We start from the raw sequence: 15,345 nt of genomic DNA on the forward strand, positions 1-15,345 counted from the left end.
AGTAAAATTTAGACGAGTCAGAAATCTTATGGCATTAGTGTTAGAACTTGTTGCTTGTCAGATTGCACATGATGTACCACGTGCGATTTCCAGAGTCACTGTTGAGTTTTTTTTTTTTAAGATGAAATAGTGAGGGTGAATGGGAAATGGAGGGAAAATAAAATTTTTGAGTAAAATTTTAAGTTTTCCACTCTTGACAATGAGACATTGTCCCATATTGGAAGAGGAAAAGATTTTTGGTGGGTATATATATAATTGCTCTTCTTGTAGCTCTTAAAGAGTTAAGAAGAAAGCAAGCCTCGCGCCGTCGTCGTCGCTCGGCTTCGCAGCTTCGGAGCTTCGGAGCTTCGGAGCTTCCGATTCCTTAAGAAGAAAATCAATTGATTGATTAATTTTTTGGACCAAATTTATTTGTTAATAGTAAATATTAACGTAAGATTATCCGCATTTTTAACGGATATTTTTCAAGTGCTTCCCTGCATGCTCCACCATTGAGGATTGCACTTTTTCCAACGCTCAACTTTGGCTATACATTGCACTCCTTCCTCTTAGCATTTCCTCTGAATTTCTACTCCTTCGTTCTGCATTGTTTTAACTTCAGACAAAGCAACTGTAAGTGTGATTTTCTACCGAACTTTGTGTTCGCTGAAACACTGGGGTTTGAAGTACCGCTACACCGGTGTGTGATTCGTTCTATCCTGGGAGGAAATAATCCATTACCTTGGGTGCTAGGAGAGGATTAAATTCCTTAAGAAAACACTGTGAATTCAGTGGGCTCGAATTAATTACTGTTTCATTACGATAACTTATATTTTGCAGAATTATTATTTACAAATACAGCAATATTGGCGGGAACAACAATCTTAAGGAATTTAAATATTTATTTCTATATTTGTGTTATTCTTATTATTCTGCAAACTAAAATCTTTGTGGTTTTGTGTACTCCCGTTTTGGAGAGTAAACCCTTCGTGGCGTTTTGTTGGAGATTAAAATCTACGTGATTTTTACTCCAGTTTGAAAACGTTTATTAAACGTTTGTTTGTGTCATTCTTTGACAGGAAAAATGACGACTGAAAGCGGAAACCAAGCTGTTCCGACGGTGACTGCCAACGCATCGACAAGCCGAACACCGACGTTGGCACCGGCAGAAAAACCCAGAAAATTTTCCGGGATTGATTTCAAGCGCTGGCACCAAAAGATGTTCTTCTACTTAACTACGTTATGTCTACAGAAGTTCATCAAGGAAGATGTTCCTGATCTGCCAGATAAAACTCCAGAGAATGAACGCTTTATCGTGATTGAAGCGTGGAAGCATTCTGATTTTTTATGCAAGAATTATATTCTTAGCGGATTGGATGATAATCTGTATAATGTATACAGTGGCGTGAAGACGTCAAAAGAATTGTGGAATGCGCTTGAAAAGAAATATAAAACTGAAGATGCCGGGATGAAGAAATTCGTTGCCGTAAAATTTTTGGACTACAAAATGGTAGATAGCAAGTCTGTTATTACCCAAGTCCAGGAATTGCAAGTGATTATTCATGATCTACTTGCTGAAGGTCTTGTCATCAATGAAGCATTCCAAGTAGCAGCAATGATTGAGAAGTTGCCTCCGTTGTGGAAGGACTTCAAAAATTATTTGAAACACAAACGAAAGGAAATGTCCCTTGAAGATCTCATTGTTCGGTTGAGAATCGAAGAGGACAATAAAGCTACTGAAAGGAGAGGCCGTGGAAATTCAACAATAATGAGAGCAAATATTGTTGAAGATAACAAAAGGAGGAAGAAGGCTTCTGGTCCGAAATGCAACCCAAGCAAGAAGCGGTTCAGTGGAAACTGCTACAACTGTGGAAAAAATGGACACAAATCTACGGAGTGTCGTGCTCCGAAGAAAGACAAGAAAAGGGGTCAAGCAAACATGGTAGTAAATCATGATGATGTTGATAACTTGTGTGCCATGCTTTCTGAATGTAACTTGGTGGGAAATCCTAAACTGTGTTGGTTTGATTCAGGAGCCACTCTCCATGTTTGTGCAGTTAGAGAAGCTTTTGCTACTTATGCTCCTGCTGGACCCGGAGAGACAGTTTATATGGGAAATGCTTCAACAGAAAAAGTTGAAGGATATGGGAAGATATTTCTGAAAATGACTTCTGGCAAGGTCATGACTTTGAACAATGTCCTTCATGTTCCCGAAATGAGAAAGAATTTAGTCTCTACTGGACTTCTTGTTAAGCACGGTTTTAAGTGCGTTTTTGTGTCCGACAAGGTTTTCATAAGTAAGAATGAAATATTTGTAGGAAAAGGTTACCTCACCGAGGGCCTTTTCAATCTGAATGTAATAGTTGTGGAAAACAATAATAATATTTCAGCTTCTTCTTACTTACTTGAGTCAAATGATTTATGGCATGTACGTTTGGGTCATGCCAATTATAAAACCTTGCGAAAAATGATTAACTTGGAAGTACTGCCTAAGTTTGAATGCGAAAAATCAAAATGTCAAACATGTGTGGAATCTAAGTATGTTAAACATCCTTATAAGTCAGTTGAAAGGAATTCAAATCCTTTAGACTTAATTCACACAGATATTTGTGACATGAAGTCAATACAATCTTGCGGTGAAAAGAAGTATTTCATAACTTTTATTGACGATGGTACTCGATATTGCTATGTTTACTTACTGAATAGTAAAGATGAAGCAATAGACGCATTCAGGCAATACAAAAATGAAGTTGAAATGCAACTTAACAAGAAAGTAAAAATGATAAGAAGTGATAGAGGTGGTGAATATGATCTCCTTTTGAAGAAATATGTTTAGAATATGAAATTATTCATCAAACAACAGCCCCTTACACGCCCCAATCTAATAAAATTGCGGAAAGAAAGAATCGCACATTAAAGGAGATGATGAACGCATTGTTGATAAGTTCTGGTTTGCCACAGAACTTGTGGGGGGAAGCTATTCTTACGGCTAATCGAATATTAAATCGAGTGCCCCATAGCAAAATACAATCCATTCCATATGAAAAATGAAAAGGAAGGAAGCCCAACTTGAATTATTTTAAAGTGTGGGAGTGTTTGGCAAAAGTGCAAGTTCCTAAACCCAAAAGGGTGAAGATAGGACCGAAAACCATTGATTGTGTTTTCATAGAATATGCGACAAAAAATAAAGCATATCGATTTCTAGTTCATAAATCAGAAAATTCCGACATTCATAATAATACGGTTATAGAATCAGATAATGCTGAGTTCTTTGAAAATATATATCCGTATAAAAAGGAATGTGAGTCGTTTGGTGAAAGATCTAAACGACCTCGGGAAGAAACAAAAGAAAATACATGTAATTAGGAGGATCCAAGACGTAGTAAATGTCAAAGAACGTCTACTTCATTTGGACCCGATTTTGTGACTTTCTTATGGGAGAATGAGCCTCAAACATTTAAAGAAGCTATGACTTCTTCCGAATCATTGTTTTGGAAAGAGGCAATCAATAGTGAAATAGAATCCATATTGAACAACCATACATGGGAATTGGTTGATCTTCCTCCTGAAAATAAATCTTTGGGTTCTAAATAGATTTTTAAGAGAAAAATCAAAGATGATGGTATTATTGATAAATTCAAGGCAAGACTCGTAGTCAAAGGGTATAGACAACGAGAAGGTCTAGACTATTTTGATACATACTCTCCAGTTACAAGAATTACGTCCATACGTATGTTAGTAGCATTAGCTGCAGTGTATGGTCTTGAGATTCATCAAATGGATGTTAAGACGGCTTTCTTAAATGGAGAGTTGGAGGAAGAAATTTACATGGAACAACCTGAAGGGTATGTGGTTCCAGGTAAAGAAAAGAAAGTATGTAGACTTGTTAAGTCTCTTTACGGACTAAAACAAGCACCCAAACAATGGCATGCGAAATTTGACCAAACAATGTTGTCAAATGGTTTTAAGATAAATGAATGTGATAAATGTGTGTACATTAAAAATGTTTCAAATCACATAGTCATTGTTTGCCTATCTGTGGATGATATGCTGATAATGAGTAATGACATTGCCAACATAAATGCTACTAAGCGTATGCTCAATAGCAAGTTTGATATGAAATACTTGGGAGTTGCTGATTTAATTCTGGGAATTAAGATCCATAAGACTCCTCAAGGTCTGGCATTGTCACAATCTCATTATATTAAGACAGTACTTGAAAAATTCAAGCACTTGGGCTTTAAAGTTGCAAAGACTCCAATTGACGTGAATCTTGTATTAGCAAAGAATAAAGGCCAAAGCATATCACAATTGGATTATGCTCGTGTGTTGGGATGCTTAATATATATCATGAATTGTACACGACAAGATATAGCTTGTGCTATAAGTAAACTGAGTCTATATACGAGCAATCCAGGCCAATCTCATTGGATGGCAATGAAACGAGTTTTGGGATATTTAGAACATACCCAGAACTTTGACTTGTACTACAGTAAATTTCTTGCGGTGATTGAGGGATATTGTGATGCAAATTGGATCACCGGTTCAACTGATTCTAAGTCCACAAGTGGATATGTATTCACTATTGGTGGAGGAGCGGTATCTTGGAAGTCGACCAAACAAACATGTATTGCCCGCTCTACAATGGAGGCTGAATTCATAGCCTTAGATAAAGCCGGTGAAGAAGCTGAATGGCTCCGGAATTTCTTGGAAGACATTCCATTTTAGCCCAAACCGTTGGCACCAATATGCATACATTGTGATAGTCAAGCGGCAATTGGAAGGGCTGGGAGCGTTATGTATAACGGTAAATCTCGTCATATACGACGAAGACATAAAACCGTTAGGCAATTACTCTCTAGAGGAATTATCACGATTGACTATGTAAAATCAAGTGATAATGTGTCGGATCCACTTACAAAAGTCCTAGCTAGAGAGGTAGTTGAGAAATCATCAAGGGGAATGAGGCTATGGCCGAGAACAAGTCATTGTGGCGATAACTCTACCTAGAAGACTGGAGATCCCAAGATCGAGGTTCAAGGAGATCAAACAAAGTCATTAATGACGGTTCAACATTGTCAAATAAAATTTTAGTCCGTTCTCGTGATGAGATAATGTTCAGTACCAAGGATAAAGCATTAAGGCTTTTTAATGATTTTTAAATTTGATACGGGGTATATCAAATAGTGTATCTACAGGATGACACATTTAGGAATCACTTATGTAAGTGTGAAGTGTTAGCCGCTTCAAGGAGAACTTTGTAAGGCCAGTTCTCTACGCACTTATGAAACCAGGCGGTGTTCATGGCTGAAATGAATACAACAATGAGAACCAAAGACGGTTAAGGGTTGATTGTGTGACTTATGGTTGTCTAGGTATACACCAAAGATCGACGGTTCAAAGATATCAAATCTACCGATTGACCGAGTATATCCGACATAAGTTCACTATGGAAAGTTCAAAGGGAAACCTACTTATCCAGATGCGATTAATCTTTGCTTGCAAATCACACAGTTTTTCCATGCATACTTCCGTGATATAGCCATTCCCCATTCATGTGGGGGATTGTTGAGGTTTTGTTTTTAAGATGAAATAGTCTTAGAATGAGGGTGAATGGGAAATGGAGGGAAAATGAAATTTTTGAGTAAAATTTTAAGTTTTCCCCTCTTGACAATGAGACATTGTCCCATATTGGAAGAGGAAAAGATTTTTGGTGGGTATATATATAGTTGCTCTTCTTGTAGCTCTTAAAGAGTTAAGAAGAAAGCAAGCCTCGCGCCGTCGTCGTCGCTCGCTCGCTCGGCTTCGGCTTCGGCTTCGGATTCGGCTTCGGCTTCGGCTTCGGATTCGGATTTGGATTCTCACCTCTTCCCACCATGGCCCAAGTGCTTGCTCCACAAACAAGCTAGTGCATGCTCCACCATGGAGGATGGAGGGTCGTTCATCTTCAAAGCTGGTTGCTATATATATGTGCAGCAGCTGTTGAAGAAAGACACGAACGAAAAACGAAAAACACAAACACCAAACTGAAAATGCTCAACTTTGGCTATATATTGCACTCCTTCCTCTCAGCATTTCCATACGATTTTTTGAGTTTCTACTCATTCGTTCTGCATTGTTTTAACTTCAAACAAAACAACTGTAAGTGTGATTTGCTACCGAACTTTGTGTTCGCTGAAACACTGGGGTTTGAAGTACCGCTACACCAGTGTGTGATTCGTTCTATCCTGGGAGGAAATAATCCATTACCTTGGGTACTAGGAGGGGATTAAATTCCTTAAGGAAACATTGTGAATTCAGTGGGCTCGAATTAATTACTGTTTCATTACGATAACTTATATTTTGCAGAATTATTATTTACAAATACAGCAATATTGGCGGAAACAATAGTCACAAGATAAGAATTTTGGTACGTAAACATTTTTGAAGTACTAAGTATGTTTTTGGAACACCTTTTTTGTTTTATACATATTGTTTTGGTTAAAAACCTTTATTATTATCAAATAAGAGCAGTCTTTTTCTCCAAAATAACTAAACTACTTATCTCAAGAAAATTTTCTTCAAAGAGTTTTTTCTAAAAATTGTCCACTTGAATGTCACAATCAGTAACAATTGTTAGCTGTAGAGTATAGCAATCAATACATTACATATAAATAATTGATGAGATCCCTCCGGTCCGAGCCAAGGTCTCGAGTTCGAGCCAAACGTTTCCTCCATTAATGGGGCCTATCCGAAGCAAATTCAAATTAATCGGATCAGTGAGTATCGAATACGAAATGAATTTAAAAAAAAAGTTTACTCAAAGTATGCATTTGATACCATATGTGTACTCATTGGTAGAAGAAAAAGATGAATATAATAGTGTAAAATTTGACAAGTTCACAACATGTAAATTAGTACTACGAAGTTGGTACTCATTTTTTTTTTTGTAAAAGAAAGCATATATTTCGGATCTGGATCTGGATTCTCAGCAAGTATGAATAGGAAAGTAATCTGTAATCTTGATTATTGTTTGGCTCTTTAGTTAGGATAATTGATTAATTACATAAATAAATTTTACTAAGTAAATATGGTAGGAATATAAATATTGGCTAATTGAGAAGATTCAGTACTAACATGTCAAAATCAGAAAAAAAAAATTTATAATAAAATATTTATACCTAATTCAGATGGTTATTATACATACTATAAAAGTAAGTTATACAACTACTTACTCGCATTAAAGTAATTGAACTTTAATTACTATAATAACAAATCACGAAATTTGTATACGAATAAATTAGAAATTATTGGAATAACCAACGTTTTTCTCCTTCATTTATTTTCTTGAAGTAATTATATTTCCAGATCAGATGTCCTTCAATTTAATTCGACATGGACCAGACAGAGACACAACATGTGAAAGCATATCTATATCTCATCGTTAGAATTATTTTTAGTTGTGGGACATAAATATAGGGGTCCTTGCACTTTTTGAAAGTTCTAAATTTGATGAGGAATTTTTCATCAAAGTAGGTTTTGAATCATGTCAAAATAAAGAAATATATTAAACACTATGTACTGATGGTATAAGTAATAAAATATTATTTATACAATCAAGTTATTAATAAAGTAATTATTGGTAATTTTTTATGATAATTGATGTAATCGAAAGCTCGGTAAAAATGATACTTCATCGGATATAATTTATGCGACAATATTTCCTTGAACAAATGACAACTTAACTTTCTAAATCTAAAAAAATTTAACTTAATTTTTTTTATTTAAATCTCTAATGATAAGCATTTATTGTTATGAATTTTAGAAAAAATATGCAAGAAACAAGAAGGTTGAAAATAGGATTGAAAAACTGTCTCTAAAATTTTATTAATCATAGGGCTTTAAATAGCCAAATAAATAAAGTAGTAGACTCCTCCTACAACTAAATTACTAAACTCTTACTATAATTGAAATTCTGAATCTTCTAGTAGACTCCTCCTAAAACTAAACAAATAATCATTCTAGAAAAGAGTAGCAGTAACAGATGCAAAATCCAACACTCCTCCTTGCTTCTGTTGCTGCAGTCTAAAGAAGGCCATCCTCATTTCCTTCTTCAGCTATTAGTGCTTGTGCATGAGCATCTTTGAACTTGCACACTTTTGTAACATGACCTTTTTGTTTGCAATTTTCACATAATGTATCAGGTCTCCACCAACAAAATTTTTCTAAGTGTGCAATATTTGCAATTAGGATAATCGACTTTTTCTTTTTGCTGTTTCGCATAACAAAATACTCAGTAATTTTGTCTTGTCTGAAGGCCCTTCTTTGCTCTTGTGCTTGAAGAACACTTATTAATTCTACAACAAAGATGGTAGAGAGATCTTTAGACTCTTCGAGAGAGGAAATTTTGGATTCAAAACTCTCGGGAATTGTCACAAGAAGTTTTTCAACTATCCTGTCATCTTTGAAATCGTCGCCAAGTAACCTGATTTTATTGACAATTAAAGAAATTCAGTCAGAATACTTAGCGATGGTGTCACGACCCAAAACCCACCACAGGAGCCGTGATGGCACCTAGTCTTAGAGACTAGGTAAACTGATTTCCATTACATTTTTGAAGCCATTTTTTTAAAACTAACAACGGAAATAATTACAATATACAACCTCCCAAGACTGGTAGTACTGAGTCACGAACTCTAACTGAATACATAGAATGATCACGAGGAGCGAATATACAATACTGTTTGATTACAAGTTAGCAGTACAATCAAATAAAAAAACTCCAAGGGACTGCGATGACCAAGCAGCTCTACCTTGAATCCTTACGATCCCGCTTTAACTCTGCTAAAGTCCGTTATCTTCAATACCTGGCTCTTCACAAAAATATGCAGAAGTGTAGTATGAGTACGCCACGGTCGGTACCCAGTAAGTATCAAGACTAACCTCAATGGAGTAGAGACGAGGTACAGTCAAGACACTCACTAGTCTAATAACCTGTGCAATATAATATACAAAATACTAGGAAACAGATAGCAATAAGGGCAGGATAAAACAACCAGTGGTATGCGCAACAAGACAACAAGAATACCATAAACATCACTCAACAATTAATAATACATGTACGCCCAATTAATTCAAGTTTTTCAAATAAATATCCTTCACATAAAATTCTTCCAAATAACTCTCTTTCAAATGTAGTTTTCTCAAATAATTATTTTTCAAATATAATTATTTCAATAAATCTTTTCAAATATAATTTTCTCAAATAATTATCTTTCAAATACAATTCTTTCATATAATTCTTTTTGAATAAAAATCCTTCCAAATAAATATTTTTAATATAATTTTTTCAATTAAAAAGTCACCATGTGACACCTCATTTCATAATCATAAAAAAATACGGGTCTCAGCCCATTTTTATATTTTTTATAAACACGGGTCTCAGCCCATTTTCATATTTCCACGATATCTCGTGCCCATAATTAAATCATGTCACAATTGCACGGATAATTCACGTGCCAATTATCATTATCATTTCATCACAATACCCCGTGCACACATTTCATATCACAACTGCACGAACAATTCACGTGCGAAATATCCTCATTATTTACTCACGGCACCTCGTGCCCACATTTCAATTTATAATCTGCCTGGCAATAGCCACATGCGCTCAATTTCAACATAAATCAGATTATTATCAATTTACCAATAACAAGACAAATTGTACAAGGTATAAAAGTAAACACAAGAAAATCACAACATCACATGAAAATTATCAACACCATAACCCCACATCATTACATATCGTCCCTGACAATAGTCACCCTTATCGCTCCTATTGCCACCCTTATCACTGCTATTGCCACCTTTATCGCTCCTATAGCCACCCTTATCGCTCCGCCCAGACAATATTCTAACAAACACAACAACAGTGAAATGCAACCCTTATCTCCCCAAAATAATAACTCACACAACACAATAATTTACACGGAAAATTAACACGACAGCATAATAAAATTAATTCATATCACAATTTACCCAATGGCCATAACCAAATTCCAAAGATATAACAAAAGTCAATTAATTTCACAACAAATAGTCCAAGGCTCCACAAAATGTATATAACACCCAAAAACAATCAATAGAGATAGATATTACTCAGCATAAAGTAAAACCTTAATTAATACAAATTTAGATAATTATATTAACACTTATTCTTAAGCTCGCTTAAATTAATTATTTGCATAAGAAAATTCATATTGAAATTAATTTCCAAGAAATATTAAACCAACAATACTCACAAAATTTCATAAATATTTCAAGTAACAATCACATCAAATTATCATATAAAAAAAAATTCAACAATAAGGATTTAGGCATGGCAAACAGATGATTTAATAGTTTTTCACAATTTTCCAATTTACTATACAATAATGCCTAAGACTTTAATTCAATGAATTTTGCACGTATAAGCCTGAGTACGTACTTGTCTATTAAATGGCATATAAGACTCAATGCCTAAGGGGTAATTCTACCACTCGAGGTTAAGCAAGATACTTACCTTTTTGAAGTTAGGCCGATATTCCAAAATAACCTTCTTGCTTGAATTGAACTCCGGACAGCTCAAATTTATCCAAATTAATTGTATAACTCCATTAAAATTCGTCGGAAATAATTCCGGATAATAATATGTCAACTTAAAAATTTATTCAAAAAGTCAACAAAAGTCAATGTGGGACCCGCCCCTCGGAACCCGACATAATTTTCATGAAATCCGAATACTCATTCCGATACGAGTTCAACCATACCAATTTTATTGAATTCCAATAAAAACTCGACCTCCAAATCTTAAATTTTCGTTTTTGGAAGATTTTATAAAAATCTTGATTTCTTCCATTAAAATCTGAATTAAATGATAAATATAATCATAGATTCATGAAATATAAATACTTTAGGATATAGAACACTTACCCTAATCAATATGGTGAAAATCGCCTAAAAATCGCTTAAATTCGAGCTCCATAGCTCCAAATATGTCAAAAATGGATGAAACCTCGAAATATAACTACTGCCCAGGTATTTACTCTTCGCGATCGCGGAAAATGCTTCGCGATCGCAAAGCACAAAAATTTTCATCCCCAAAATTGCTCTTCGCGATCGCGGAAAACCAATCGCGATCGCGAAGAACAAACTCTCCCAACTCTTCTAGACAACCTCTAGTAGAATGGTCATAACGTTTTGTACAAAATTCCAAATTACAAATGGTTCAACTTTTTGAAAACTAGACACCAAGATCTATAACTTTTATTTGTTTCTCATCTTGTAATTCCTTATAGATTTCTAGATATAAGCTTCCAAAGTCAGCCCTATGCAACAGAGATTTCCAAACTCTTTCCAGACATCCTATAGTGTATCCATCATAACCTTTTGTACACAACTCCAAATGACAAATGATTTACTTTTATGAAAACTAGACATCAAGGGCTACAATTTTAATTTTTGGATTATCTCTAAATTCCTTATAGATTGCGAGATATAAGCTTTCACAGTCGGGTCAGTGAAGCAGAGAATTGTTCTACGCGATCGCGAAAGAGCTTCCACGATCGCGATTCACAAGGCCCCAAACTATTGTTTGCTCTTCGCGAACGCAACCAAAAGTTCGCGATCGCGATGCACACCTCTGTAGGCAGAAACCAACAATTAAAAATGGCCTAAAAATGTCCTGAAACCATCCCGAAACTCACCCGAGCCCCTCGGGACTTCGACCAAATATACCAACAAGTCCTAAAACATCATACGAACTTAGTCGAAGCCTCGAATCACATCAAACAACGTTAAAACCACGAATCGCACCTCAATTCAAGCCTAATAAACTTTGAACTTTCAAATTTTATATCTTGTGCCGAAATACATCAAATCAATCCGGAATGACTTTAAAATTTACACACAAGTCATAAATGACATAACGAAGCTATTCCAATTTCCAGAATCGAATTCCGACCTCGATATCAAAAAATCACCCCTGTCAAACTTCTCAAAAATTCTACTTTCGACATTTCAAGCTTAATTCAACTACGGACCTCCAAATAATTTTTCAAACACGCTCCTAAGTCCAAAATTACCATACGAAGCTATTGGCATCTTCAAAATTCGAATCCGAGGTCGTTTACACATAAGTCAAATCTCCGGTCAATTATTTTTTTATTTAAGTTTTAAAAATGAGAATTGTTCTTTTAATTAAATTCTGAATCTTCCGAAAATCAAACTCGACCACACTCGCGGGTCATAATACATATTACGAAGCTGCTCGAGACCTTAAGTCACTGAACGGGGCATAAATTCATAAAACGACAAGTCGGGTCATTACAGATGGTCTCATCATCTTGCATTATAAGAGATTCAAAATCTCTTTTCAAATTTAAAATTTGATTTTGTCTGCCTCGTTCACTTTCTTGATACTCCTGTTTGAGTGTTTTCCAAGCTTCTTTTACTGTCTCACATGCAATAATTTTAGAGAAGATTGAATCTGTAACTGAATTTTGAATTATAGTTTTGGCTTTGTATTTTTTGGTTTTCTCATCTGAATAAGCTTTGATTTGGGCAAGGGTAGGATTTGTAGGAAGTGGTTGTATAAGTTTGTCTTCCATTACAACTTCCCATAGATCATAAGCTTCAAGATAAGATTTCATCTTCACTGACCAAATCTGATAGTTTTCACCAGTGAAAGTTTGTGGGGTATTCAAAGAGAGACCGCTGCTTGCCATTGTTAAAAATTTGGTTAAAAATCGGTATGGATAAAAATGCGTATGGTTTAAAAGTGGTTGAAATTTGATATTTTTCAGCAAATTCAGAGATCCGTCAAGATCAATGGAGGCTCTGATACCACTGTTATGGATTTTAGAAAAATATGCAAACAACAAGAAGGTTGAAAATATGATTGAAAAACTGTCTCTAAAATTTTATTAATTATAGGGCTTTAAATAGCCAAATAAATAAAGTAGTAGACTCCTCCTACAACTAAATTACTAAACTCTTACTATAATTAAAATTCTGAATCTTCTAGCATACTCCTCTTAAAACTAAACAACTAATTATTCTAGAAAACAGTAGCAGTAACAGATACAAAATCCAACATTTATAGCCACATAAGTGTCATGAAGTATTTTAAACCACAAGTTGCAAAAATCTCGTAATAAACAAACAAATATTATAGCAATGTTTATGACTAAAAGTTGAAAAAATCTTCATTTCATTCTTTAGCTTCTTATCTATTCAAACTTATATAAACGGACAAAATACAAATTAACTAATAAACTATATTAACAATATTAACAATATTAAAAATCTTTACAATATTAGGGACCCCAAGCACATAGGTCGTGTAAATATTCAAGAAACACGACATGATTCACATCCCCAATCATGATATATGAACTTTAAGGTTAGATGAGAATAATAAAATCACGTTACAAAAAAACAAAATGAAATGACATATTTAGTTCTAAAGTCGTATTTGTTCATGTTACTTTCACAATGTTCAAAAGAGAATAAGTCAAAGTTATAGAAAATGACATAAAAGATATTCTTTTTTTCACAATCATATGTGTGGGCACAATGAATTGGACCAGTAAATAGTTGGAGAGGAACTTTTGGTAAGAAAACTTTCAATTTTGAGTTGTGTGCGTAAATTTCTAACCATTAGCACTTTATCTCTTTTTTTTTTTTTTTTTTTATCATTTGACATTTGGAATCCACTGTCTTGATTAATTTGAATTCTCGTTGGGTAAGCTCGTTAAGGAGGTAAAGTGCCAAGTGCTCCTAGCTTCCTACCAAGAAGTTCTTTATTCTCAGAACTTAAACTCGAGACATCTCATTAAGGGTAAAGGAATCTCAATCATCCCTTCACACCATTAGCACTTTTTTTTATTTTTTTTATTTTTTATTTTACGTTTGAAACTCATTTTCCTGATTAATCTGAATTCTCATCGGGTAAGTCCGTTAAGGAGGTAAACGCCAGTGCTTCCAACTCCCTGCTAAGAAATTCTTCATTTCCAAAACTAAACTCGAGATATCTGACCAAGGCAGAAGAAATCTCAATCATCCCACACACTATGGTGGTCACTAGTTGTGAAAGTCAAATGCTCTTATTTTATAGAGTTTGTTACAAAGCTTGAAGATCAGTATCTTACTTGTTTAGAAATAGACTAGGTTGGTTGCAACCATGATCTTGTTTTATAATGCAGCAAGAATTTAATCTAGAGTCTAGACTAAGTTGGTAGCTACCTGCACGTTCTTGTTTTATAATTGCATCAAGATTTTGTGAGGAGAATTAGGCATAGTTGGCATCCATTTCTTTTTCCTCTCAGTAAGAAACGAATTGAGATTTATAAATAGTATTTGGCATATGAGATTAACTATTTAACAAATGGAACTTATAAATCGCATTTGCAATATAAGATTTATAAATCTTATTCACAAATGAAACTTATAAATCGCATTCCGCATATACGATTATTTGCATGTATAATTATATTTTCCATCTATTTTTTTTTTTTTTTTTTTTGCATGCTTTATTCTTAAGTGGTATTCCAGTGATGCGTTTTGCAGGTTTACGGTTTTCTCTTAAAAACAACACACCTGACACCACTAGAATTATTGAACCAAAAGTGCAAATTTTGAGGAAAAAGAATTCTTACTACAGCAACCAAATAACAGTGTGTCCAAAAGCTGTTAACAGTGCTCAGTCTGCTGACGAAACAAAGATAAAATCCAAGACATCTCTTGTTAATATCTGGACAACTTTAGACTACAACCTTATCTTAGATACCTCCTGTAATGTCCAAAGTTGTTACAAAATCCAGATCAGTGTTGAATCTGCTGACAAGATAAAGATGAACTCCCAAATATATCTCTTTAATTCTCTGCTTCAAACTAGCATAAAAGAAATGAAGCTACTTGACATGATAATAAGAGAGCATTATATCTGATGCAAGGTGCTCTTCACACATTTCTAGTGGCAAATTGATGTGCAAAATTAGAGGACAACAACTACTACTACTACTGCGCATCAATCCCAAGTATGTTGAGGTCGGGTATATGATCTCTAGATAATGTTGCTCCATTTAAGCTCATCTCGGACCAATATTATACAAAATAAAAGAAGAAATAAAAAGAATAGAAATACCATTTTTCCTGTGTTTGTAGAGGAACAATCTCATCGTCACATGCAACCAGAGGACTGACAATAAAAAGAGAACAAGTGAAGTGACCAAAATTCATCTCTGCACAAAGCACAAGTAGGCACTAACAGATAAGAGGAACTAAGCAACAACAATTACTACTATGCTTCAACTCCAAGTATGTTAAGACAGGCTATATGAATTC

The 15,345-nt window shown here is 34.6% G+C and overlaps 1 protein-coding gene across 1 annotated transcript; it reads right to left on the reverse strand.

The window, feature by feature from the left end:
* Nucleotides 1–8,043: 8,043 nt before the first annotated feature.
* Nucleotides 8,044–12,725, reverse strand: LOC142175382 (uncharacterized). Its single transcript, XM_075241968.1, has 2 exons — nt 12,421–12,725; nt 8,044–8,443 (listed from the first exon to the last, which is right to left on the reverse strand). The coding sequence occupies exons 1-2, from the start codon at nt 12,723–12,725 to the stop codon at nt 8,044–8,046; spliced, it is 705 nt and encodes a 234-aa protein (XP_075098069.1).
* Between the last annotated feature and the right edge of the window lie 2,620 nt (nt 12,726–15,345).

This window comes from Nicotiana tabacum, chromosome 21 (genome assembly GCF_000715075.1).
Source record: "Nicotiana tabacum cultivar K326 chromosome 21, ASM71507v2, whole genome shotgun sequence".
Classification (NCBI taxonomy): domain Eukaryota; kingdom Viridiplantae; phylum Streptophyta; class Magnoliopsida; order Solanales; family Solanaceae; genus Nicotiana; species Nicotiana tabacum.

What these genes read in the sequence shown, in the direction of transcription:
- LOC142175382 (XM_075241968.1), bottom strand. Translation starts at nt 12,725, where the DNA reads ATGGCAAGCAGCGGTCTCTCTTTGAATACCCCACAAACTTTCACTGGT. An exon ending in TGGAAAACACTCAAACAGGA is followed by an intron (nt 8,444 to 12,420) that starts GTATCAAGAAAG and finishes CAATAAAATCAG; the next exon opens with GTTACTTGGCGACGATTTCA.